Source organism: Oncorhynchus mykiss, chromosome 18 (genome assembly GCF_057628025.1).
Source record: "Oncorhynchus mykiss isolate SJ-2025 chromosome 18, ASM5762802v1, whole genome shotgun sequence".
Taxonomy (NCBI): Eukaryota; Metazoa; Chordata; class Actinopteri; order Salmoniformes; family Salmonidae; genus Oncorhynchus; species Oncorhynchus mykiss.
This window is the reverse complement of record NC_143039.1, coordinates 6,071,793-6,095,715: the sequence shown is the minus strand read 5'-3', so window position 1 is coordinate 6,095,715 and position 23,923 is coordinate 6,071,793. Positions and strand designations below refer to the sequence as shown.

The 23,923-nt window shown below is 50.9% G+C and overlaps 2 protein-coding genes across 6 annotated transcripts in view; one reads left to right on the top strand and one right to left on the bottom strand.

Annotated features, from left to right (window-relative positions):
• Positions 1-590: 590 nt before the first annotated feature.
• LOC110496960 (golgin-45) lies at positions 591-8,445 on the bottom strand. Of its 3 annotated transcripts, XM_090206999.1 has the most exons (8): positions 8,188-8,271; positions 7,936-7,953; positions 7,555-7,714; positions 6,880-7,406; positions 4,853-5,052; positions 4,628-4,756; positions 3,189-3,435; positions 591-3,083 (listed from the first exon to the last, which is right to left on the bottom strand). In XM_090206999.1, exons 3-8 carry the CDS (start codon positions 7,580-7,582, stop codon positions 2,889-2,891), a joined length of 1,326 nt encoding a protein of 441 aa, XP_090063125.1. In that variant the 5' UTR covers positions 7,583-7,714; positions 7,936-7,953; positions 8,188-8,271; the 3' UTR covers positions 591-2,888. The 3 variants fall into 3 exon arrangements, with proteins under 3 accessions (XP_090063125.1, XP_090063126.1, XP_090063124.1); XM_090207000.1 differs by lacking the exon at positions 7,936-7,953 and having other exon boundaries at positions 8,188-8,445; XM_090206998.1 differs by having other exon boundaries at positions 7,936-8,264.
• Positions 8,446-8,455: 10 nt separating this feature from the next.
• Positions 8,456-23,923, top strand: part of LOC110495346 (ERCC excision repair 5, endonuclease) — a 61,422-nt gene continuing 45,954 nt past the window's right edge. The window contains exons 1-9 of one of the 3 annotated variants that reach the window (XM_090206996.1): positions 8,456-8,567; positions 8,672-8,777; positions 9,966-10,141; positions 10,539-10,654; positions 11,143-11,290; positions 11,806-11,949; positions 14,361-14,568; positions 14,841-15,991; positions 17,394-17,513. In XM_090206996.1, the coding sequence (XP_090063122.1) occupies positions 8,690-8,777; positions 9,966-10,141; positions 10,539-10,654; positions 11,143-11,290; positions 11,806-11,949; positions 14,361-14,568; positions 14,841-15,991; positions 17,394-17,513 (2,151 nt within the window). In that variant the 5' untranslated portion in view covers positions 8,456-8,567; positions 8,672-8,689. Of the gene's footprint in view, positions 8,568-8,671; positions 8,778-9,965; positions 10,142-10,538; positions 10,710-10,866; positions 11,291-11,805; positions 11,950-14,360; positions 14,569-14,840; positions 15,992-17,393; positions 17,514-23,923 lie in introns of those variants that run through there. The other 2 variants (XM_090206994.1, XM_090206995.1) reach the window with 2 other exon arrangements.

Genomic DNA, 23,923 nt, shown 5'->3' with positions numbered 1-23,923 from the left:
TCCCCGGTGGGTGGGTCTGGCTCCCCTGTGGGTGGGTCTGGCTCCCCGGTGGGTGGGTCTGGCTCCCCGGTGGGTGGGTCTGGCTCCCCGGTGGGTGGGTCTGGCTCCCCTGTGGGTGGGTCTGGCTCCCCAGTGGGTGGGTCTGGCTCCCCAGTGGGTGGGTCTGGCTCCCCAGTGGGTGGGTCTGGCTCCCCGGTGGGTGGGTCTGGCTCCCCGGTGGGTGGGTCTGGCTCCCCAGTGAGTGGGCCTGGCTTCCCTGTGGGTGGGTCTGGCTCCCCGGTGGGTGGGTCTGGCTCCCCGGTGGGTGGGTCTGGCTCCCCGGTGGGTGGGTCTGGCTCCCCAGTGGGTGGGCCGATGCCCTCCCAGGCCCACCCATGGCTGAGCCCCTTCCCAGTCATGTGAAATCCATAGATTAGGGCCCTAATGAATTGATTTCAATTGATTGATTTCCTTATAAACTGTAACTCAGTAAAATCTTTGAAATTGTTTGCATTTATATATTTTTGTTCAGTATGTTTAACCACAAAATGTTCATGTCATTATATTGTCTAGCTGAACTACAGTTTTAAATGAAAAACCATTTACTCCTGTTTAACCGCCATTCATCCTGTATTCAACCGTTATGACTTGGACAGATTCTCACTAAACAGACAGTAAATAGATGGAACAAATCTTTCATTTTGTTCTCTGACATGAAGGAATTTAGAAAAATCTTTTACAAAGGGAAAATGGTCAACAACAACAACAACAACCGTGAACCCCCCCCCCCCCCCCAAAAAAAAAACATTCTTATTTATACTTTTCATCTACTTTCGTTTTCTTAAAAGTGAAATGTTTTCATTTGCTTCATCGGGGAGATACAGTGCCTTCAGAAAGTACAGTAGTCATAACCTTTGACCCTTTGACCCTGAAATCAAAATGGATTCAATTTATATATATTTTTTTTTTATCTCACCCATCTACACACAATACTCCACAATGACAAGGTGAAAATGTGTTTAGAAATTTTAGCAAACGTGTTGAAAAAATAAATGAGCTGAAATATCTCATGTATTCACACCTTAAACACAAGATCAAATCTACACCAGAGTTGCGACCGAGACAGTGGATGTTCCTGACTAGATAGTTTAGACTTACATCTACTTGAACATCTATGGAAAGACCTAAAAAAAAAAAATGGCCGTCTAGCAATGATCAACAACCAATTTGCCAGAGCGTGAATAATTCTCACCCATCTACACACAATACTCCATAATGACAAAAGTGAAAACCTTAATGGTCAATACTTTGTATAAGCACCTTTGGCAGCGATTAAAGCTGCTAGGCTTTCTGGGTAAATCTCCTAAGAGCTTTCCACACCTGGATTGTGCAACATTTGCCCATTTATTATTTTCAAAATTCTTCAAATTGGTTGTTGATCATTGCTACTCAACTATTTTCAGGTCTTGACATAGATTGTGAAGTAGATTTAGGTCATCTGTAACTCGACAACTCAGGAACATTCACTGTCTTCTTGGTAAGTAACTCCAGTGTAGATTTTGGCCTTGTGTTTTAGGTTTATTGTCCTGCTGAAAGGTGAACTCATCTCCCAGTGTCTGGTGGAAAGCAGACTGAACCAGGTTTTCCTCTAGGATTCTTCCTGTGTTTAGCTCCAGTCTGTTTATTTTTTTTATCCTGAAAAACTCCCCAGTCCTTAACGATTACAAGCATACCCATAACATGATGCAGCCACCACTATGATTGAAACTATGGAGATGGTACTCAGTAATGTGTTCTATTGGATTTCCCTAAACGTAACACTTTGTATTCAGGACAAAAAGTTCATTTCTTTGCCACATTGTTTTGCAGTATTACTTTAGTGCCTTGTTGCAAACAGGAAGCATGTGTTGGAATATTTGTTATTCTGTACAGGCTTCCTTCTTTTCACTCTGTCATTTAGGTTAGTATTGTAGAGTAACTACCATGTTGTTGATCCATCCACGGTTGTCTCCTTTCACAGCCATTAAACTCTGTAACTGTTTTAAAGTCACCATTGGCCTCATGGTGAAATCCCTGAACGGTTTCCTTCCTCTCCGGCAACGGAGTTAGGAAGGACGCCTGTATCTCTGTAGTGACTGGGTGTATTGATGCACCATCCAAAGTGTAATTAATAACTTCACCGTGATCAAAGGGATATTCCAATTTTCACCCATCTACCAATAGATGACCTTCTTTGCGAGACATTGGAAAACCTCCCTTGTCTTTGTGGTTGAATCTGTGTTTGAAATTCACTGCTCGACTGAGGAACCTTCCGATAATACTGAGATGAGGAAGTCATTAGAAAATCATGTTAAACACTATTATTGCACACAGCGAGAGTCCATGCAACTAATGTGACTTGTTAAGCACATTCTCACTCCTGAACTTATTTAAGCCACAACGAGAGGGGTTGAATACTCGATACAGTAACTGAAAGGTTGCCGGCTCGAATCCCCGAGCTGACAAGGTAAAAAATCTGCCGTTCTGCCCCTGAACAAGGCAGTTAACTGACTGACACGTGTTGTATAATTTTGACCATATTATTTTTGGGAAGCCCAATTGATTCCAAGATGGAATACTTTCAGATTCTCCGAACTCACTTCCTTGTTTAAATCACTTGCTCTGCTCACGTTCTGAAGCCCACAATGTCGTGGGAGGTTCTAAGAGTTATGAGACGGTGACGGTCTGAGAGATCAGCCAATTAAAATCAGCGGTTGTTTCGTCAGCTTCTGCCGTGCTTCCAGTCAAGTCCCGCTCTGAGGCCGCTGTGAAACCAGACAGTTCGACGGAGGGAGAGCCGACTGGTGTTCCTCACAGCGGCCAGCGCTGACCTGTCCAGGTTAAAGGTCACGACCCCTGCCCTCTGACCCCTAGAGTACCAGGATGTCTCCGCTGCAGCGCTCGCAGCAGTTGAAGGTGATGTTCTCATAGCGGGTGTAAGGGTGGAACCGGCCGATGCTCTTCTTATTGGTCAGGAAGGCCGAGGGGGAGGTGTCAGAGATAGAGAGGGGGGAGGGCTCTTCCTCGTTGTCTGAACAGGAAATAGGGTCCAGGATCTTCAACACCTGAGAAGGGAAGGAGGAGAGAAAGACAGAAAGAGTGAGCGGGTTGTTTCTGGATAGAGGCCAGTGTGAGAGTCCTGCTGGGGGAGTCCCCACTCCACTTCCTACCTTCTCAGCCATCTTCTCAGCAGGCGTGTGTGAGGTGTTAGGGAGCTCTGAGACCTGTCTTCCTTTTCCCAGCCCGGCTCCACTGCTGCTCCCTACTGGCCCAACCTTCCCCAGCAGGCGGGAGTTGATGGCGTCCGCCAGCTTGTGATTGGCTAGGGCTAGTTCTCCCGTGCTGAGTGGCTGGCCACTGGGGTAGTAGGTCTGCTGTCGACCCCACTGGAGAGAGACCAGCAGCTGCTCCAGAGACCTGGGAGAGAGACACACAAACACATCATCTGTATCGCCGGTAACGTGGTGGGTCTCTCAGTTACTTTATGTTCCTATGTGAGTTTTACCACTAATGTGTTGTATAGAAGTCCTACTGTACCTGTGGGTTAGCATCATGTCTGTGTGTTGTATAGAAGTCCTACTGTACCTGTGGGTTAGCATCATGTCTGTGTGTTGTACCTGTGGGTTAGCATCATGTCTGTGTGTTGTACCTGTGGGTTAGCATCATGTCTGTGTGTTGTATAGAAGTCCTACTGTACCTGTGGGTTAGCATCATGTCTGTGTGTTGTATAGAAGTCCTACTGTACCTGTGGGTTAGCATCATGTCTGTGTGTTGTACCTGTGGGTTAGCATCATGTCTGTGTGTTGTACCTGTGGGTTAGCATCATGTCTGTGTGTTGTACCTGTGGGTTAGCGTCATGTCTGTGTGTTGTACCTGTGGGTTAGCATCATGTCTGTGTGTTGTACCTGTGGGTTAGCATCATGACTGTGTGGTGTACCTGTGGGTTAGCATCATGTCTGTGTGTTGTACCTGTGGGTTAGCATCATGTCTGTGTGTTGTACCTGTGGGTTAGCATCATGTCTGTGTGTTGTACCTGTGGGTTAGCATCATCTCTGTGTGGTGTACCTGTGGGTTAGCATCATGTCTGTGTGTTGTACCTGTGGGTTAGCATCATGTCTGTGTGGTGTACCTGTGGGTTAGCATCATGTCTGTGTGTTGTATAGAAGTCCTACTGTACCTGTGGGTTAGCATCATGTCTGTGTGTTGTATAGAAGTCCTACTGTACCTGTGGGTTAGCATCATGTCTGTGTGTTGTACCTGTGGGTTAGCATCATGTCTGTGTGTTGTACCTGTGGGTTAGCATCATGTCTGTGTGTTGTACCTGTGGGTTAGCGTCATGTCTGTGTGTTGTACCTGTGGGTTAGCATCATGTCTGTGTGTTGTACCTGTGGGTTAGCATCATGACTGTGTGGTGTACCTGTGGGTTAGCATCATGTCTGTGTGTTGTACCTGTGGGTTAGCATCATGTCTGTGTGTTGTACCTGTGGGTTAGCATCATGTCTGTGTGTTGTACCTGTGGGTTAGCATCATGTCTGTGTGTTGTACCTGTGGGTTAGCATCATGTCTGTGTGTTGTACCTGTGGGTTAGCATCATGTCTGTGTGTTGTACCTGTGGGTTAGCATCATGTCTGTAAAGAACTCGTCTCTCTCACTCAGCAGGTCTGTGATGGCGCTCTGAGCCTCTCTGGTCTGGTGCTGGAGAGAAACCCTGGCATTGGTCAGCTCCTCCGCCATCACTCTTGAAGAGATACCACACACACACACAACAGTCAGTCGATACACACCGACACACACACACACTCCTTCCTTCCCTCCGTCACCCCCTCACCCCTACCTGGACGCCAGGAACTTGCTCCTCCAGACATCACATTGTATAGACATGCGTTCCAGCTGTTCTGCTGTGGAGGCCCGGCTGCGACCCAGAGCCTCGTTCTCTAAGATCAGCTGGTTCTTCTCTCTGGCCAGACGCTCAAAATGGTACTGCAGGTCATCACCTACAGAGGCTACCAGCAGCTTCTTCAACTCTCTGTTCACCTATAGGACAATACAGAGCTGGTGTCGGTTCAAATATGGACCAGAGTACTGTATTTCATGTGCCAACAGATTCTGAAAACACAAGTACTATCCTTATCGGGACAAAGGCAAGTGCTGAAAACTCAGGATCCAGATGAACTCCTACAGTCACTGAACAAAACTCAGGATCCAGATGAACTCCTAGTCACTGAACAAAACTCAGGATCCAGATGAACTCCTAGTCACTGAACAAAACTCAGGATCCAGATTAACTCCTAGTCACTGAACAAAACTCAGGATCCAGATGAACTCCTACAGTCACTGAACAAAACTCAGGATCCAGATGAACTCCTACAATCACTGAACAAAACTCAGGATCCAGATTAACTCCTAGTCACTGAACAAAACTCAGGATCCAGATTAACTCCTAGTCACTGAACAAAACTCAGGATCCAGATTAACTCCTAGTCACTGAACAAAACTCAGGATCCAGATGAACTCCTACAGTCACTGAACAAAACTCAGGATCCAGATGAACTCCTACAATCACTGAACAAAACTCAGGATCCAGATTAACTCCTAGTCACTGAACAAAACTCAGGATCCAGATTAACTCCTAGTCACTGAACAAAACTCAGGATCCAGATGAACTCCTACAGTCACTGAACAAAACTCAGGATCCAGATGAACTCCTACAATCACTGAACAAAACTCAGGATCCAGATTAACTCCTAGTCACTGAACAAAACTCAGGATCCAGATGAACTCCTAGTCACTGAACACAACTCAGGATCCAGATTAACTCCTAGTCACTGAACAAAACTCAGGATCCAGATGAGCTCCTACAGTCACTGAACAAAACTCAGGATCCAGATGAACTCCTAGTCACTGAACAAAACTCAGGATCCAGATTAACTCCTAGTCACTGAACAAAACTCAGGATCCAGATGAGCTCCTACAGTCACTGAACACAACTCAGGATCCAGATTAACTCCTAGTCACTGAACAAAACTCAGGATCCAGATTAACTCCTAGTCACTGAACAAAACTCAGGATCCAGATGAACTCCTACAGTCACTGAACAAAACTCAGGATCCAGATTAACTCCTAGTCACTGAACAAAACTCAGGATCCAGATGAACTCCTAGTCACTGAACAAAACTCAGGATCCAGATGAACTCCTAGTCACTGAACAAAACTCAGGATCCAGATGAACTCCTACAGTCACTGAACAAAACTCAGGATCCAGATTAACTCCTAGTCACTGAACAAAACTCAGGATCCAGATTAACTCCTAGTCACTGAACACAACTCAGGATCCAGATTAACTCCTACAGTCACTGAGCACTTCCAAATAATGTGTTTCATAGTGTTTAAGAACCAAATGCAGCTGTTTTTAAAAAAAAATCTCTCAATATCAAATTATTTCTGGGGAACAATTAAGGTCCTCACCGTGATCGTCTTCAATTCAAAAATGGTTTTATAAAAAGAAACAGAAATAGCTTCTTAGCTAAAGAGTAATTTCTCAAGCAAGAATTTAGTTAGGATTGTCTGGGAGTGGCCTGAGTGGTGAAGGGAAAGCTGAAAACTGGCTGTTATTGGCAGAGAGGTTTGGAACTCTTTCTTACTGGTCTATTAAATTATTAGTCTGTCACCAGGCAGACCAAACCTCAACCCCACCAAAACAGGCTGACATTTCAGGAAGTCTTTTCCAACAGCTCTTACACTAAAAGGGACTTATCATAATTTTCACAGTAGGTCTCCACACTCAGTGTGGAAATATATATAAAACACAGTAATTTGAGGTTTTTGATGGCACTGGGCCTTTACGTTAACTAATTTACCCACCTCAGTCTGCACGTGGAGCTGGTTGAGGAGCCCCTCCTTGTCCTGCAGCAGTCTTCTCTCTGAGTTCTGCAGCTTCTCCATGGCTCCTCTCAGGTCCTCCAGAGGAGGGGAGGGAGAGGGGGGCCGCTCCTCCATCTGCTGCCCAGCCCAGGCCTCTCCTTTCTCCTCAGCCGGACCCACATGACCCCCACTCCGGCTGATGGCGGCACGGGGAACAACGATCCTCACCGCCTCCACCACCATGCAGGCCTCCCGGGGAACCTTCCCCAGGTGAAGCACCCCGGGGGGCTGGGGGGCAGACGGGGTGGCTCTGGGACTGGCTCTGGGGCTCTGCTGGGGGGTGGAGTGGGGGCTGTGCTGGAGGCTGGCGGGGGCAGGGTGCGTCTTCTTGGGGCTTTGTTTGGGACTAGCTACCTTAAGTAGTGGCACCGAAGACAGAGGCGTATCCACGGCACCGATCTCCTTAGCGACTGGGGGCTTGTCTGTCTCCATGCCGTCGCCGGGGCCCCTGACTGGACGGACGGAACCTGGCAAACATTCTGGAATGTTATCTCTCTCTCAATGTATTGGCTGGAGGAGTTATCAGGTCTCAACATCGCTGTGTGTGATTGGCTGAAAGGATGCAGGGGGAGGATGTAAACAACAGTGGAATGATAGGGGGTAATAACGGCTTACCTCTGTCTGCTACTGCAGCGGTAGACATGATGGTAGAGGAAGTCTTCACAACAGTCCAGTCGAATGGCAGAGGGACAGGGCGGTGGATGACTTCCAGGATGGCAGTTTAGATCGCTCTCCCGAAGACAGACAGACAAATGTTGATTCTGAGTTTACCACCCTGTTAGACATGTTAAATGAATCAAATAAAATAAGAAAGTAGCGAGAGAATCTCGCACAGCTCCTGTAACTAGCTAATGGACTTTTTTCTGCCTTCAATTCTTTATTTTTTAATATGTTTTGAATTGGTAAAATGAAGAGTCAAAACAGCTGCCCTTTCCAACTAGTTGTTTACTTGGCTAGTTCAGTCTCTGGCTGATCTCCAGGGATAAAATAACTCACCTGTTATCTGTGGAGGAGCTTTAACAGCAGTGTCAGCACATGATCAACACCCAGCCGGTTAGATAAGGATATAAGAGAACGGAGTTCAGCTTTCCTCAACTAACAACAAAGCAAACCGAGTAGGAAACAACAAACCATGCCCTGGACATAAACGTGTAAACATTGTTAACTAACATCAGCAGTGTAAAATGAGTGTAACGTAGAGAGATATCAAAACGGTCTCAGAATAAACATGCAAATACTGTTGTTTACCCGAATCAAAATATTTCCTCTGTTAAATCCTGGTCGCCATCTTGTTTGTGTTCTCACCGACCGGACACTGTTGGCTTGGCGGACGTGGAGGGGTGTCCGGCAGGAAACAGACTCTGAATCAGCTTGGACGATTTCTCATCCATAGTGGGGACAGTAAAACAGATATCCCAAATCTGATTCACGATCAGTAAACGGAAGTTGAGACGACAGCGTTACAAAATTACCAAACCGCGGAATAATAATAATAACCGGAACTATTATCCGCACTACTGTGTTCCACCGTAGGAAATAAAATATTGTTACACCCACAGAAGACAACTTTTTTTTTTAAATGTACCGAAGATAATCAATTCTGGTTAAACTATTGTCCTTTAGTACAGGTGAGTTTGATATCCACGTGTGTGTATTTGAATCGAGCTTTTCAAATAGCTTCTACGATATGGGCGATTTGCTATAGTCTTATTTTGGTCTTGATGTTGTCTAGGCTGTCACTCGGAGAGCAATGGGGGTACACGGGCTGTGGAAGCTGCTTGAGACCACCGGGAAGCCCATCAACCCCGAGACACTCGAGGGCAAGATCCTGGCTGTCGGTATCCTTCCCGAAACACCACAAGGAGTCCCCCCACCTATCGCTCTCTTAAACTCTTTCTCTCGCTCTCCTTGTTCTTGACTTTTTTAAAGTAGTGGTTCCCCTGCGTCTTCCCCTCAATCTCCCACCCATACCTACTGCACATCCCAGTCATAACATGTGTCTGCATCTTACATAGAGTTAGTGTCTAGTGAATTTGTGCAGTAACCAAATTATCCCATGTGTAACTCTGTGTTGTTGTCTGTTCACACTGCTTTGCTTTATCTTGGTCAGGGTCGCAGTTGTAAATGAGAACTTGTTCTCAACTAGACCTACCTGGTGAAATAAAAATAATTTTTAAAAATTGGTCACATACACATGGTTAGCAGATGTTAATAGTTCCGACAATGCAGTAATAACCAACCAGTAATCTAACTAACAATTCCAAAACTACTGTCTTGTACACAGTGTAAGGGGATAAAGAATATGTACATAAAGATATATGAATGAGTGATGGTACAGAACGGCATAGGCAAGATGCAGTAGATGGAATCGAGTACAGTATGTACAAATGAGATGAGTATGTAAACAAAGTGGCATAGTTTAAAGTGGCTAGTGATACATGTATTACATAAAGATGCAGTAGATGATATAGAGTACAGTATATACATATGAGATGAGTAATGTAGGGTATGTAAACATTATATAAAGTGGCATTGTTTAAAGTGGCTAGTGATACATGTATTACATCAAGATGCAGTAGATGGTATAGCTGTTCAGTATATACATATGAGATGAGTATGTAAACAAAGTGGCATAGTTTAAAGTGGCTAGTGATACATGTATTACATAAGGATACAGTAGATGATATAGAGTACAGTATATACATATGAGATGAGTAATGTAGGGTATGAGAACATTATATGAAGTGGCATTGTTTAAAGTGGCTAGTGATACATTTTTTACATAAAGATGCAGTAGATGGTATAGCTGTTCAGTATATACATATGAGATGAGTAATGTAGGGTATGTAAACATTATATAAAGTGGCATTGTTTAAAGTGGCTAGTGATACATTTATTACATCAAGATGCAGTAGATGGTATAGCTGTTCAGTATATACATATGAGATGAGTAATGTAAACATTATATAACGTTAGCTAGTTGTCTGCCTGTGTCTGTAGAGATCCTTGACCTGTCCCTCTCCCAGACATCAGTATCTGGTTGAACCAGGCTGTGAAGGGTGTGAGAGACAGGGAGGGTAACAGTGTCCAGAACGCCCACCTCCTCACCCTGTTCCATCGTCTCTGTAAATTGCTCTTTTTCCGCATCAGACCTGTCTTCGTGTTCGATGGAGACGCACCTCTGATCAAGAAACAGACCCTGGTGTGTGTGTGTGTGTGTGTGTGTTCATGTTGTCTGTGTGTGTGTGTGTGTGTTTATTCTGTCTGTATGTGTGTGTGTGTGTGTTTATTCTGTCTGTGTGTGTGTGTGTGTGTGTGTGTGTGTGTGTGTTCATGTTGTGTGTGTGTGTGTGTGTGTGTTCATGTTGTGTGTGTGTGTGTGTGTGTTTATTCTGTCTGTATGTGTGTGTGTGTGTGTTTATTCTGTCTGTATGTGTGTGTGTGTGTGTTTATTCTGTCTGTCTGTGTGTGTGTGTGTGTGTGTGTTCATGTTGTCTGTCTGTCTCTGTGTGTGTGTGTGTGTGTTCATGTTGTCTGTGTGTGTGTGTGTGTGTGTGTGTGTGTGTGTGTGTGTGTGTTAACCCTGTGCTTCCCTCCAGGCCATCAGAAGACAGAGAAAGGAGGAGAAGACTATGGAGTCCAAACAGACCAATGACAAACTCCTCAAGACCTTCCTGAAGAGACAAGCCATCAAAGCTGCTCTGGGAGAGAGGAGGTGAGGTGAGGAGAGGAGGAGAGGAAGGTCTGTATATAGGTCTGTAACCATAGAGGTCTGGTCTGTATATAGGTCTGTAACCATAGAGGTCTGGTCTGTATATAGGCCTGTAACCATAGAGGTCTGGTCTGTAACCAAAGAGTTCTGTATATAGGCCTGTAACCATAGAGATCTGGTCTGTAACCAAAGAGGTCTGGTCTGTAACCATAGAGGTCTGGTCTGTAACCATAGAGGTCTGGTCTGTATATAGGTCTGTAACCAAAGAGTTCTGTATATAGGCCTGTAACCATAGAGGTCTGGTCTGTGAATAGGCCTGTAACCATAGAGGTCTGGTCTGTGAATAGGCCTGTAACCATAGAGGTCTGGTCTGTGAATAGGCCTGTAACCATAGAGGTCTGGTCTGTGAATAGGCCTGTAACCATAGAGGTCTGGTCTGTGAATAGGCCTGTAACCAAAGAGGTCTGGTCTGTGTTGTGATTCTCCTCCAGTCAGGATCATCTGCCCAGCCTGTCTGCTGTGAGGAGAGAGGAGGACATGTTCATGCTGCCTGCCCTGCCAGCCCAGGAGGAGGAGAGAGAGAGGAGCAGCTCAGACGAGGAGGAGCAGGTGGAGGAGGACAGCCGTCACATCTACCAGGTGAGGTCAACACCCACGTCATGTGATGGAGGAGAAAACAGAGAGGGTGGTGCTTTATCGTCTTGTCCAATAAGAACACTGGATTCCTTTTTGTTTCATTAAGTTTTTCTACCTTGTGACACCTGTCTGTCTGTCTGTCTGTATGCCTGCCTGCCTGCCTGCCTGCCTGCCTGCCTGCCTGTCTGTCTGTCTGTCTCTGTCTGTCTGTCTGTCTGCCTGCCTGCCTGCCTGCCTGCCTGTCTGTCTGTCTGTCTCTGTCTGTCTGTCTGTCTGTCTGCCTGTCTGTCTGTCTGTCTGTCTGTCTGTGCGTATGTGCCTGTCTGTCTGTGCGTATGTGCCTGTCTGCCTGTCTATCTGTCTGTCTGTGCGTATGTGTCTGTCTGTCTGTCTGCCTGTCTATCTGCCTGTCTGTCTGTCTGTCTGTGCGTATGTGCCTGTCTGCCTGTCTATCTGTCTGTCTGTGCGTATGTGTCTGTCTGTCTGCCTTCCTGCCTGTCTGTCTGTCTGTCTGTCAGGGGGATTTCTATGAAGACTCTAACTCTGTGGACATCAACTCTGAGGAGTTTTCTGCCATGCCTCCTGAGGTGAAACATGAGATCCTTAAAGACATGAAGGAATTCAGCAAGAGACGACGCACCATGTACCACACACCCCCTGAGGTACCACACACACCATGTACCCCACACCTCCTGAGGTACCACACACACCATGTACCCCACACCTCCTGAGGTACCACACACACCATGTACCACACACCTCCTGAGGTACCACACACCATGTACCACACACCTCCTGAGGTACCACACACACCATGTACCCCACACCTCCTGAGGTACCACACACCTCCTGAGGTACCACACACCTCCTGAGGTACCACACACCTCCTGAGGTACCACACACACCATGTACCACACACCTCCTGAGGTACCACACACCTGCTGAGGTACCAACACCTCCTGAGGTACCACACACACCATGTACCACACACCTCCTGAGGTACCACACACCTCCTGAGGTACCACAGACACCATGTACCCCACACCTCCTGAGGTACCACACACACCATGTACCACACACCTCCTGAGGTACCACACACCTCCTGAGGTACCACACACACCATGTACCATACACCTCATGAGGTACCACACACACCATGTACCCCACACCTCCTGAGGTACCACACACCTCCTGAGGTACCACACACCTCCTGAGGTACCACACACACCATGCACCATACACCTCCTGAGGTACCACACGCACCATGTACCCCACACCTCCTGAGGTACCACACACCTCCTGAGGTACCCCACACCTCCTGAGGTACCACACACACCATGTACCACACACCTCCTGAGGTACCACACACCTCCTGAGGTACCACACACACCATGTACCCCACACCTCCTGAGGTACCACACACCTCCTGAGGTACCACAGACACCATGTACCCCACACCTCCTGAGGTACCACACACACCATGTACCACACACCTCCTGAGGTACCACACACCATGTACCCCACACCTCCTGAGGTACCACACACCTCCTGAGGTACCACACACACCATGTACCCCACACCTCCTGAGGTACCACACACCTCCTGAGGTACCAACACCTCCTGAGGTACCACACACACCATGTACCACACACCTCCTGAGGTACCACACACCTCCTGAGGTACCACAGACACCATGTACCCCACACCTCCTGAGGTACCACACACACCATGTACCACACACCTCCTGAGGTACCACACACCTCCTGAGGTACCACACACACCATGTACCATACACCTCCTGAGGTACCACACACACCATGTACCCCACACCTCCTGAGGTACCACACACCTCCTGAGGTACCACACACCTCCTGAGGTACCACACACACCATGCACCATACACCTCCTGAGGTACCACACACACCATGTACCACACACCTCCTGAGGTACCACACACCTCCTGAGGTACCCCACACACCATGTACCACACACCTCCTGAGGTACCACACACCTCCTGAGGTACCACACACCTCCTGAGGTACCACACACACCATGTACCCCACACCTCCTGAGGTACCACACACCTCCTGAGGTACCACAGACACCATGTACCACACACCTCCTGAGGTACCACACACCTCCTGAGGTACCACACACACCATGTACCACACACCTCCTGAGGTACCACACACCTCCTGAGGTACCACACACACCATGTACCCCACACCTCCTGAGGTACCACACACCTCCTGAGGTACCACAGACACCATGTACCACACACCTCCTGAGGTACCACAGACACCATGTACCCCACACCTCCTGAGGTACCACACACCTCCTGAGGTACCACACACACCATGTACCACACACCTCCTGAGGTACCACACACCTCCTGAGGTACCACAGACACCATGTACCCCACACCTCCTGAGGTACCACACACACCATGTACCACACACCTCCTGAGGTACCACACACCATGTACCCCACACCTCCTGAGGTACCACACACCTCCTGAGGTACCACACACACCATGTACCACACACCTCCTGAGGTACCACACACCATGTACCACACACCTCCTGAGGTACCACACACCATGTACCCCACACCTCCTGAGGTACCACACACCTCCTGAGGTACCACACACACCATGTACCACACACCTCCTGAGGTACCACACACACCATGTACCCCACACCTCCTGATGTACCACACACCTCCTGAGGTACCACACACCATGCACCACACACCTCCTGAGGTACCACACACCATGTACCCCACGCCTCCTGAGGTACCACACACACCATGTACCACACACCTCCTGAGGTACCACACACACCATGTACCCCACACCTCCTGAGGTACCACACACCTCCTGAGGTACCACACACACCATGTACCACACACCTCCTGAGGTACCACACACACCATGTACCCCACACCTCCTGAGGTACCACACACACCATGTACCACACACCTCCTGAGGTACCACACACCTCCTGAGGTACCACACACACTGTCTCTCTCTGTGTGTGTGTGTGTGTCATGCACCCTAACCCCCCTCTCCCAGCGGTCAGGGGACTTCTCCCAGTACCAGCTAGCAGGACTGCTGCAGAGGAACAAGCTGAACGTGCGTCTGGAGGGGGTGGAGAGAGAGATGTCCAACCGTAGTGCTGGGAACGCCCCGGGGGTGGAGCTATACAACCAGGGGGAGGGGCACAGCGTGGAGACACGACGCCTCCTCTCAGAAGACTCCACCCACTACATCCTCATCAAAGGTTAGAGGTCGAAGTGGGTCAGCGATCAAACTGAGTGATTCTCCGCATTAGACCTGTTCAAACTCATCCCCTCGTGTCTGTCTGTCTGTCTGTCTGTCTGGCTGTGTGTCTGTCTGGCTGTGTGTCTGTGTGTCTGTCTGTCTGTCTGGCTGTGTGTCTGTCTGGCTGTGTGTCTGTCTGTCTGTCTGGCTGTGTGTCTGTCTGGCTGTGTGTCTGTCTGGCTGTGTGTCTGTGTGCCTGTGTGTGTGTTTGTGTGTGTGTGTGCCCCTCAGGTCCGAAGAAGACCGACAGCAGTGAGAGGGTGCCAGACATCCAGCCTGCGGCCTCTCCCTGGTTGGGTGGTCCCCTGTCAGGGAGGGTTAGGACGGGGGGAGGGGAGAGACCTGAGCCCCTTTGGAGACCCATCTCAGAGGAGGAGAGCCTGGAGGAGGGACCCTCATCATCGTCTAAACAGGACCCGAACCCGAGCCTGGGGGATACAGCACCCATCTCCCCTCAGACACTGAAGGCCATCCAGACTGCCATGGATACCAGCTTCTCAGATGAGGAGGAGGAGAAGGGGGTTGGCAGTGTGTCTCCTCGTACCCTCCTGGCCATTCAGCGAGCCACGGGAGAAGAGTTGGACGTAGGCCCGTCCCAATACGCCACCATGATTGGCAATTCTCCTGTTAAGCCCCACCCTCCCAGTCCCCAGCGTCCTGCGAACCGATTGTTCGTCATCAGCAGCTCAGAGGAGGAGACTGAAGGGAAGGACACGCCCCTGAGGACAACTCTGACCAATGAGGACATGCTTGGGGAGGAGAAGGGGGATGAGCAACAGTCGCCTCTCCCCCTTCGCCTCCCCATTCCTCCTGCGGACAGGGTGCTCCTCAGCATGGAGGAGGAAACCGTCACCAGGAGGAGTAGGGAGGAGGTGGAGGAGATTCTGAGGAGGAACAGAGAGGAGTTGGAGCAAGCCATCGACAACAGGAACAGAGCTTTCCACTCTGCAGTGGGTCAGGGGGACAGTTTGGGTCAGACTCTCTGTGTTGAGGAGACTGGGAGGAGCAGCCTAGTGACTGAGCCTTTACCTCCATCGCAGGAGGAGAGGAATGGACAGAACACCGGGGAGGAGAGGAATGGACAGATTGTGAAGATGGAGGACAGTGATTCAGAGAGCTTCGTTGACGTGTCTGAGGGGGAGGAGCTAAAGGAGGAGGAGACAGATGATTCGCTGATAGAGGTTGGGGACGGTACTCCAGCTAAGGCACAGGAAGACGTGGCCAAGAAGGAGGAGGAAGAGGAGGAGGCTTTAAGTAGCAGAGCTATCCCTTTGGAAGAGAGGGAGGAGGACGAGGAGCCCCAGCCTCCCACAGAGCCCAGCCCAGCTCCTCCTGCCCCAGCGTCTGTTCCTCTACCCAACGAGTGGGAAGACATCAACGTGGTAAGATAAGTACTGCTTACATGTAGTGGTGAAAAGACAGAGCATGGGGATGGAGATGACCAGGAAATAGACAGGAAAATGTCTGTTTCTCTGTGTGTGGTTGAGATGTGTTGTTGGAGCTGTTTGTACAGTAGAGATTTGAGGATGTAGTACCTGTGTTGTCCTGTAGGGGGAGCTGTTTGTACAGTAGAGATTTGAGGATGTAGTACCTGTGTTGTCCTGTAGGAAGAGCTGTTTATACAGTAGAGATTTGAGGATGCTGTACCTGTTGTCCTGTAGGAGGAGCTGTTTGTACAGTAGAGATTTGAGGATGCAGTACCTGTGTTGTCCTGTAGGGGGAGCTGTTTGTACAGTAGAGATTTGAGGATGTAGTACCTGTATTGTCCTATAGGGGGGGCTGTTTATACAGTAGAGATTTGAGGATGTAGTACCTGTGTTGTCCTGTAGGAGGAGCTGTTTGTACATTAGAGATTTGAGGATGCTGTACCTGTTGTCCTGCAGGAGGAGCTGTTTGTACAGTAGAGATTTGAGGATGCTGTACCTGTGTTGTCCTGTAGGGGGAGCTGTTTGTACAGTAGAGATTTGAGGATATAGTACCTGTATTGTCCTATAGGGGGAGCTGTTTATACAGTAGAGATTTGAGGATGTAGTACCTGTGTTTTGTACAGTAGAGATTTGAGGATGCAGTACCTGTGTTGTCCTGTAGGGGGGGCTGTTTGTACAGTGGAGATTTGAGGATGTAGTTCCTGTATTGTCCTATAGGGGGAGCTGTTTATACAGTAGAGATTTGAGGATGTAGTACCTGTGTTGTCCTGTAGGAGGAGCTGTTTGTACAGTAGAGATTTGAGGATGCTGTACCTGTTGTCCTGTAGGAGGAGCTGTTTGTACAGTAGAGATTTGAGGATGCAGTACCTGTATTGTCCTATAAGGGGAGCTGTTTATACAGTAGAGATTTGAGGATGTAGTACCTGTGTTGTCCTGTAGGAGGAGCTGTTTGTACATTAGAGATTTGAGGATGCTGTACCTGTTGTCCTGTAGGAGGAGCTGTTTGTACAGTAGAGATTTGAGGATGCAGTACCTGTGTTGTCCTGTAGGGGGAGCTGTTTGTACAGTAGAGATTTGAGGATGCAGTACCTGTGTTGTCCTGTAGGGGGAGCTGTTACTGTGTACAGTAGTGGAACTGGGTTGATGCGTTACCTGTGTTGTCCTGTAGGAGGAGCTGTTACTGTGTACAGTAGTGGAACTGGGTTGATGCGGTACCCATATTGTCCTGTAGGAGGAGCTGTTACTGTGTACAGTAGTTGAACTGGGTTGATGCAGTACCCGTATTGTCCTGTAGGAGGAGCTGTTACTGTGTACAGTAGTGGAACTGGGCTGATGCAGTACCTGTATTCTCCACCAGGATGAGCTGGTGGCGCTAGAGAGCAGTCTTGGAGAGCAGCAGTCCAGGCTGAGGGAACAGAAGCAGCAACAGGAACGCATCGCTGCCACGGTTACCGGACAGATGTGTCTGGAGAGCCAGGTAGGGGAGATGGTCAACACACATTTAGTCAGTCTGATAAAGGAGGCAGTCAACACACACATTTAGTCAGTCTGATAAAGGAGACAGTCAACACACACATTTAGTCAGTCTGGTGAGGGGGGCAGTCAACACACACATTTAGTCAGTCTGATAAAGGAGGCAGTCAACACACACATTTAGTCAGTCTGATAAAGGATACAGTCAACACACACATTTAGTCAGTCTGATGAAGGAGGCAGTCAACACACATTTAGTCAGTCTGGTAAAGGAGGCAGTCAACACACACATTTAGTCAGTCTGATAAAGGAGGCAGTCAACACACACATTTAGTCAGTCTGATAAAGGAGGCAGTCAACACACACATTTAGTCAGTCTGATAAAGGAGGCAGTCATCACACACATTTAGTCAGTCTGATAAAGGAGGCAGTCAACACACATTTAGTCAGTCTGATAAAGGAGACAGACAACACACACATTTAGTCAGTCTGATAAAGGAGACAGTCAACACACATTTAGTCAGTCTGATAAAGGAGACAGACAACACACACATTTAGTCAGTCTGATAAAGGAGACAGTCAACACACACATTTAGTCAGTCTGATAAAGGAGGCAGTCAACACACACATTTAGTCAGTCTGATAAAGGAGGCAGTCAACACACACATTTAGTCAGTCTGGTAAAGGAGACAGTCAACACACACATTTAGTCAGTCTGATAAAGGAGGCAGTCAACACACACATTTAGTCAGTCTGATAAAGGAGACAGTCAACACACATTTAGTCAGTCTGATAAAGGAGACAGTCAACACACACATTTAGTCAGTCTGATAAAGGAGACAGTCAACACACACATTTAGTCAGTCTGATAAAGGAGACAGTCAACACACACATTTAGTCAGTCTGATAAAGGAGGCAGTCAACACACACATTTAGTCAGTCTGGTAAAGGAGACAGTCAACACACACATTTAGTCAGTCTGATAAAGGAGTCACTCTTCACCTGACTCTTCCCCTGACCCTTCCCCTGACCCTTCCCCTGACTCTTCCCCTGACCCAGACCCTGACTCTTCCCCTGACTCTTCCCCTGACCCAGACCCAGACTCTTCCCCAGACCCAGACTCTTCCCCTGACCCAGACCCTTCCCCTGACTCTTCATCTGACCTAGACCCTTCCCCTGACTCTTCCCCTTGCCCAGACCCTTCCCCTGACCCTTCCCCTGACTCTTCCTCTGACCTAGACCCTTCCCCTGACTCTTCCCCTGGCCCAGACCCTTCCCCTGACTCTTCCTCTGACCTAGACTCTTCCTCTGACCTAGACCCTTCCCCTGACTCTTCCTCTGACCTAGACCCTTCCCCTGACTCTTCCTCTGACTTAGACCCTTCCCCTGACTCTTCCCCTGACTCTTCCCCTGACCCTTCCCCTGACTCTTCCTCTGACCTAGACCCTTCCCCTGACTCTTCCTCTGACTTAGACCCTTCCCCTGACTCTTCCCCTGACTCTTCCTCTGACCTAGACCCTTCCCCTGACTCTTCCCCTGACCCAGACCCTTCCCCTGACTCTTCCTCTGACCTAGACCCTTCCCCTGACTCTTGCTCTGACCTAGACCCTTCCCCTGACCCTTCCCCTGACCCTTCCCCTGACTCTTCCTCTGACCTAGACCCTTCCTCTGACCTAGACCCCTCCCCTGACTCTTCCCCTGGCCCAGACCCTTCCCCTGACCCTTCCTCTGACCTAGACCCTTCCCCTGACTCTTCCTCTGACCTAGACCCTTCCCCTGACTCTTCCCCTGACCCTTCCCCTGACTCTTCCTCTGACCTAGACCCTTCCTCTGACCTAGACCCCTCCCCTGACTCTTCCTCTGACCTAGACCCTTCCCCTGACTCTTCCTCTGACTTAGACCCTTCCCCTGACTCTTCCCCTGACTCTTCCCCTGACCCTTCCCCTGACTCTTCCTCTGGCCTAGACCCTTCCTCTGACTCTTCCTCTGACTTAGACCCTTCCCCTGACTCTTCTCCTGACCCTTCCCCTGACTCTTCCTCTGACCTAGACCCTTCCCCTGACTCTTCCTCTGACCTAGACCCTTCCCCTGACCCTTCCCCTGACCCTTCCCCTGACTCTTCCTCTGACCTAGACCCTTCCCCTGACCCTTCCCCTGACTCTTCCTCTGACCTAGACCCTTCCCCTGACTCTTCCCCTGACCCTTCCCCTGACTCTTCCCCTGACCCTGACACTTCCCCGGACTCTTCCCCTGCCCCTGACACTTCCCCTGCCCCTGACACTTCCCCGGACTCTTCCCCGGACTCTTCCCCTGACATTTCCCTGGACTCTTCCCCTGACACTTCCCCGGACTCTTCCCCTGCCCCTGACACTTCCCCGGACTCTTCCCCTGCCCATGACACTTCCCCGGACTCTTCCCCTGCCCCGGACCCTTCCCCGGACCCTTCCCCGGACCCTTCCCCGGACACTTCCCCGTACACTTCCCCTGACTCTTCCCCGGACACTTCCCCTGACTCTTCCCCTGACTCTTCCCCTGACCCAGACCCTGACTCTTCCCCTGACCCAGACCCTGACTCTTCCCCTGACCCTTCCCCTGACACTTCCTCTGACCCAGACCCTTCCCCGGACACTTCCCCGGACACTTCCCCTGACTCTTCCCCGGACACTTCCCCTGACTCTTCCCATGACTCTTCCCCTGACCCAGACCCTGACTCTTCCCCTGACCCAGACCCTGACTCTTCCCCTGACCCTTCCCCTGACTCTTCCCCTGACCCAGACCCTGACTCTTCCCCTGACCCAGACCCTGACTCTTCCCCTGACCCTTCCCCTGACCCTTCCCCTGACTCTTCCCCTGACCCAGACCCTGACTCTTCCCCTGACTCTTCCCCTGACCCAGACCCAGACTCTTCCCCAGACCCAGACTCTTCCCCTGACCCAGACCCTTCCCCTGACTCTTCCTCTGACCTAGACCCTTCCCCTGACTCTTCCCCTTGCCCAGACCCTTCCCCAGACCCTTCCCCTGACCCTTCCCCTGACTCTTCCTCTGACCTAGACCCTTCCCCTGACTCTTCCCCTGGCTCAGACCCTTCCCCTGACTCTTCCTCTGACCTAGACTCTTCTTCTGACCTAGACCCTTCCCCTGACTCTTACTCTGACCTATACCCTTCCCCTGACTCTTCCTCTGACTTAGACGCTTCCCCTGACTCTTCCCCTGACTCTTCCCCTGACCCTTCACCTGACTCTTCCTCTGACCTAGACCCTTCCCCTGACTCTTCCTCTGACTTAGACCCTTCCCCTGACTCTTCCCCTGACCCTTCCCCTGACTCTTCCTCTGACCTAGACCCTTCCCCTGACTCTTCCCCTGACCCAGACCCTTCCCCTGACTCTTCCTCTGACCTAGACCCTTCCCCTGACTCTTCCTCTGACCTAGACCCTTCCCCTGACCCTTCCCCTGACCCTTCCCCTGACCCTTCCCCTGACTCTTCCTCTGACCTAGACCCTTCCTCTGACCTAGACCCCTCCCCTGACTCTTCCCCTGGCCCAGACCCTTCTCCTGACCCTTCCTCTGACCTAGACCCTTCCCCTGACCTAGACCCTTCCTCTGACCTAGACCCCTCCCCTGACTCTTCCTCTGACCTAGACCCTTCCCCTGACTCTTCCTCTGACTTAGACCCTTCCCCTGACTCTTCCCCTGACTCTTCCCCTGACCCTTCCCCTGACTCTTCCTCTGACCTAGACCCTTCCCCTGATTCTTCCTCTGACTTAGACCCTTCCCCTGACTCTTCTCCTGACCCTTCCCCTGACTCTTCCTCTGACCTAGACCCTTCCCCTGACTCTTCCTCTGACCTAGACCCTTCCCCTGACCCTTCCCCTGACCCTTCCCCTGACTCTTCCTCTGACCTAGACCCTTCCCCTGACTCTTCCTCTGACCTAGACCCTTCCCCTGACTCTTCCCCTGACTCTTCCCCGGACCCTGACACTTCCCCTGACCCTTCCCCTGCCCCTGACTCTTCCCCTGCCCCTGACATTTCCCTGGACTCTTCCCCGGACTCTTCCCCTGACACTTCCCCGGACTCTTCCCCTACCCCTGACACTTCCCCGGACTCTTCCCCTGCCCATGACACTTCCCCGGACTCTTCCCCTGCCCCTGACACTTCCCCGGACTCTTCCCCTGCCCCGGACCCTTCCCCGGACCCTTCCCCGGACACTTCCCCGGACACTTCCCCGGACTCTTCCCCGGACACTTCCCCTGACTCTTCCCCTGACTCTTCCCCTGACCCAGACCCTGACTCTTCCCCTGACCCAGACCCTGACTCTTCCCCTGACCCTTCCCCTGACTCTTCCCCTGACCCAGACCCTGACTCTTCCCCTGACCCAGACCCAGACTCTTCCCCAGACCCAGACTCTTCCTCTGACCTAGACCCTTCCCCTGACCCTTCCCCTTGCCCAGACCCTTCCCCTGACCCTTCCCCTGACTCTTCCTCTGACCTAGACCCTTCCCCTGACTCTTCCCCTGGCCCAGACCCTTCCCCTGACCCCTCCTCTGACCTAGACCCTTCCCCTGACTCTTCCTCTGACCTAGACCCTTCCCCTGACTCTTCCCCTGACCCTTCCCCTGACTCTTCCTCTGACCTAGACTCTTCCTCTGACCTAGACCCTTCCCCTGACTCTTCCTCTGACCTAGACCCTTCCCCTGACTCTTCCTCTGACTTAGACCCTTCCCCTGACTCTTCCCCTGACTCTTCCCCTGACCCTTCCCCTGACTCTTCCTCTGACCTAGACCCTTCCCCTGACTCTTCCTCTGACTTAGACCCTTCCCCTGACTCTTCCCCTGACCCTTCCCCTCACTCTTCCTCTGACCTAGACCCTTCCCCTGACTCTTCCCCTGACCCAGCCCCTTCCCCTGACTCTTCCTCTGACCTAGACCCTTCCCCTGACTCTTCCTCTGACCTAGACCCTTCCCCTGACCCTTCCCCTGACCCTTCCCCTGACCCTTCCCCTGACTCTTCCTCTGACCTAGACCCTTCCCCTGACTCTTCCCCTGACCCTTCCCCTGACTCTTCCCCTGACCCAGACCCTTCCCCTGACTCTTCCTCTGACCCAGACCCTTCCCCTGACACTTCCTCTGACCCAGACCCTTCCCCGGACACTTCCCCGGACACTTCCCCTGACTCTTCCCCGGACACTTCCCCTGACTCTTCCCATGACTCTTCCCCTGACCCAGACCCTGACTCTTCCCCTGACCCAGACCCTGACTCTTCCCCTGACCCTTCCCCTGACTCTTCCCCTGACCCAGACCCTGACTCTTCCCCTGACTCTTCCCCTGACCCAGACCCAGACTCTTCCCCTGCCCCGGACTCTTCCCCTGACTCTTCCCCTGACACTTCCCCTGACCCAGACCCTGACACTTCCCCGGCCTCTTCCCCTGCCCCTGACACTTCCCCGGCCTCTTCCCCTGCCCCTGACACTTCCCCGGACTCTTCCCCTGCCCCTGACACTTCCCCTGCCCCTGACACTTCCCCTGCCCCTGACACTTCCCCAGACTCTTCCCCTGCCCCTGACTCTTCCCCGGACTCTTCCCCTGCCCCTGACACTTCCCCAGACTCTTCCCCGGACTCTTCCCCTGACATTTCCCTGGACTCTTCCCCGGACTCTTCCCCTGACACTTCCCCGGACTCTTCCCCTGCCACTGACACTTCCCCGGACTCTTCCCCTGCCCCTGACACTTCCCCGGACTCTTCCCCTGCCCCGGACCCTTCCCCGGACCCTTCCCCTGACCCTTCCCCTGACTCTTCCTCTGACCTAGACTCTTCCTCTGACCTAGACCCTTCCCCTGACTCTTCCTCTGACCTAGACCCTTCCCCTGACTCTTCCTCTGACTTAGACCCTTCCCCTGACTCTTCCCCTGACTCTTCCCCTGACCCTTCCCCTGACTCTTCCTCTGACCTAGACCCTTCCCCTGACTCTTCCTCTGACTTAGACCCTTCCCCTGACTCTTCCCCTGACCCTTCCCCTCACTCTTCCTCTGACCTAGACCCTTCCCCTGACTCTTCCCCTGACCCAGCCCCTTCCCCTGACTCTTCCTCTGACCTAGACCCTTCCCCTGACTCTTCCTCTGACCTAGACCCTTCCCCTGACCCTTCCCCTGACCCTTCCCCTGACCCTTCCCCTGACTCTTCCTCTGACCTAGACCCTTCCCCTGACTCTTCCCCTGACCCTTCCCCTGACTCTTCCCCTGACCCAGACCCTTCCCCTGACTCTTCCTCTGACCCAGACCCTTCCCCTGACACTTCCTCTGACCCAGACCCTTCCCCGGACACTTCCCCGGACACTTCCCCTGACTCTTCCCCGGACACTTCCCCTGACTCTTCCCATGACTCTTCCCCTGACCCAGACCCTGACTCTTCCCCTGACC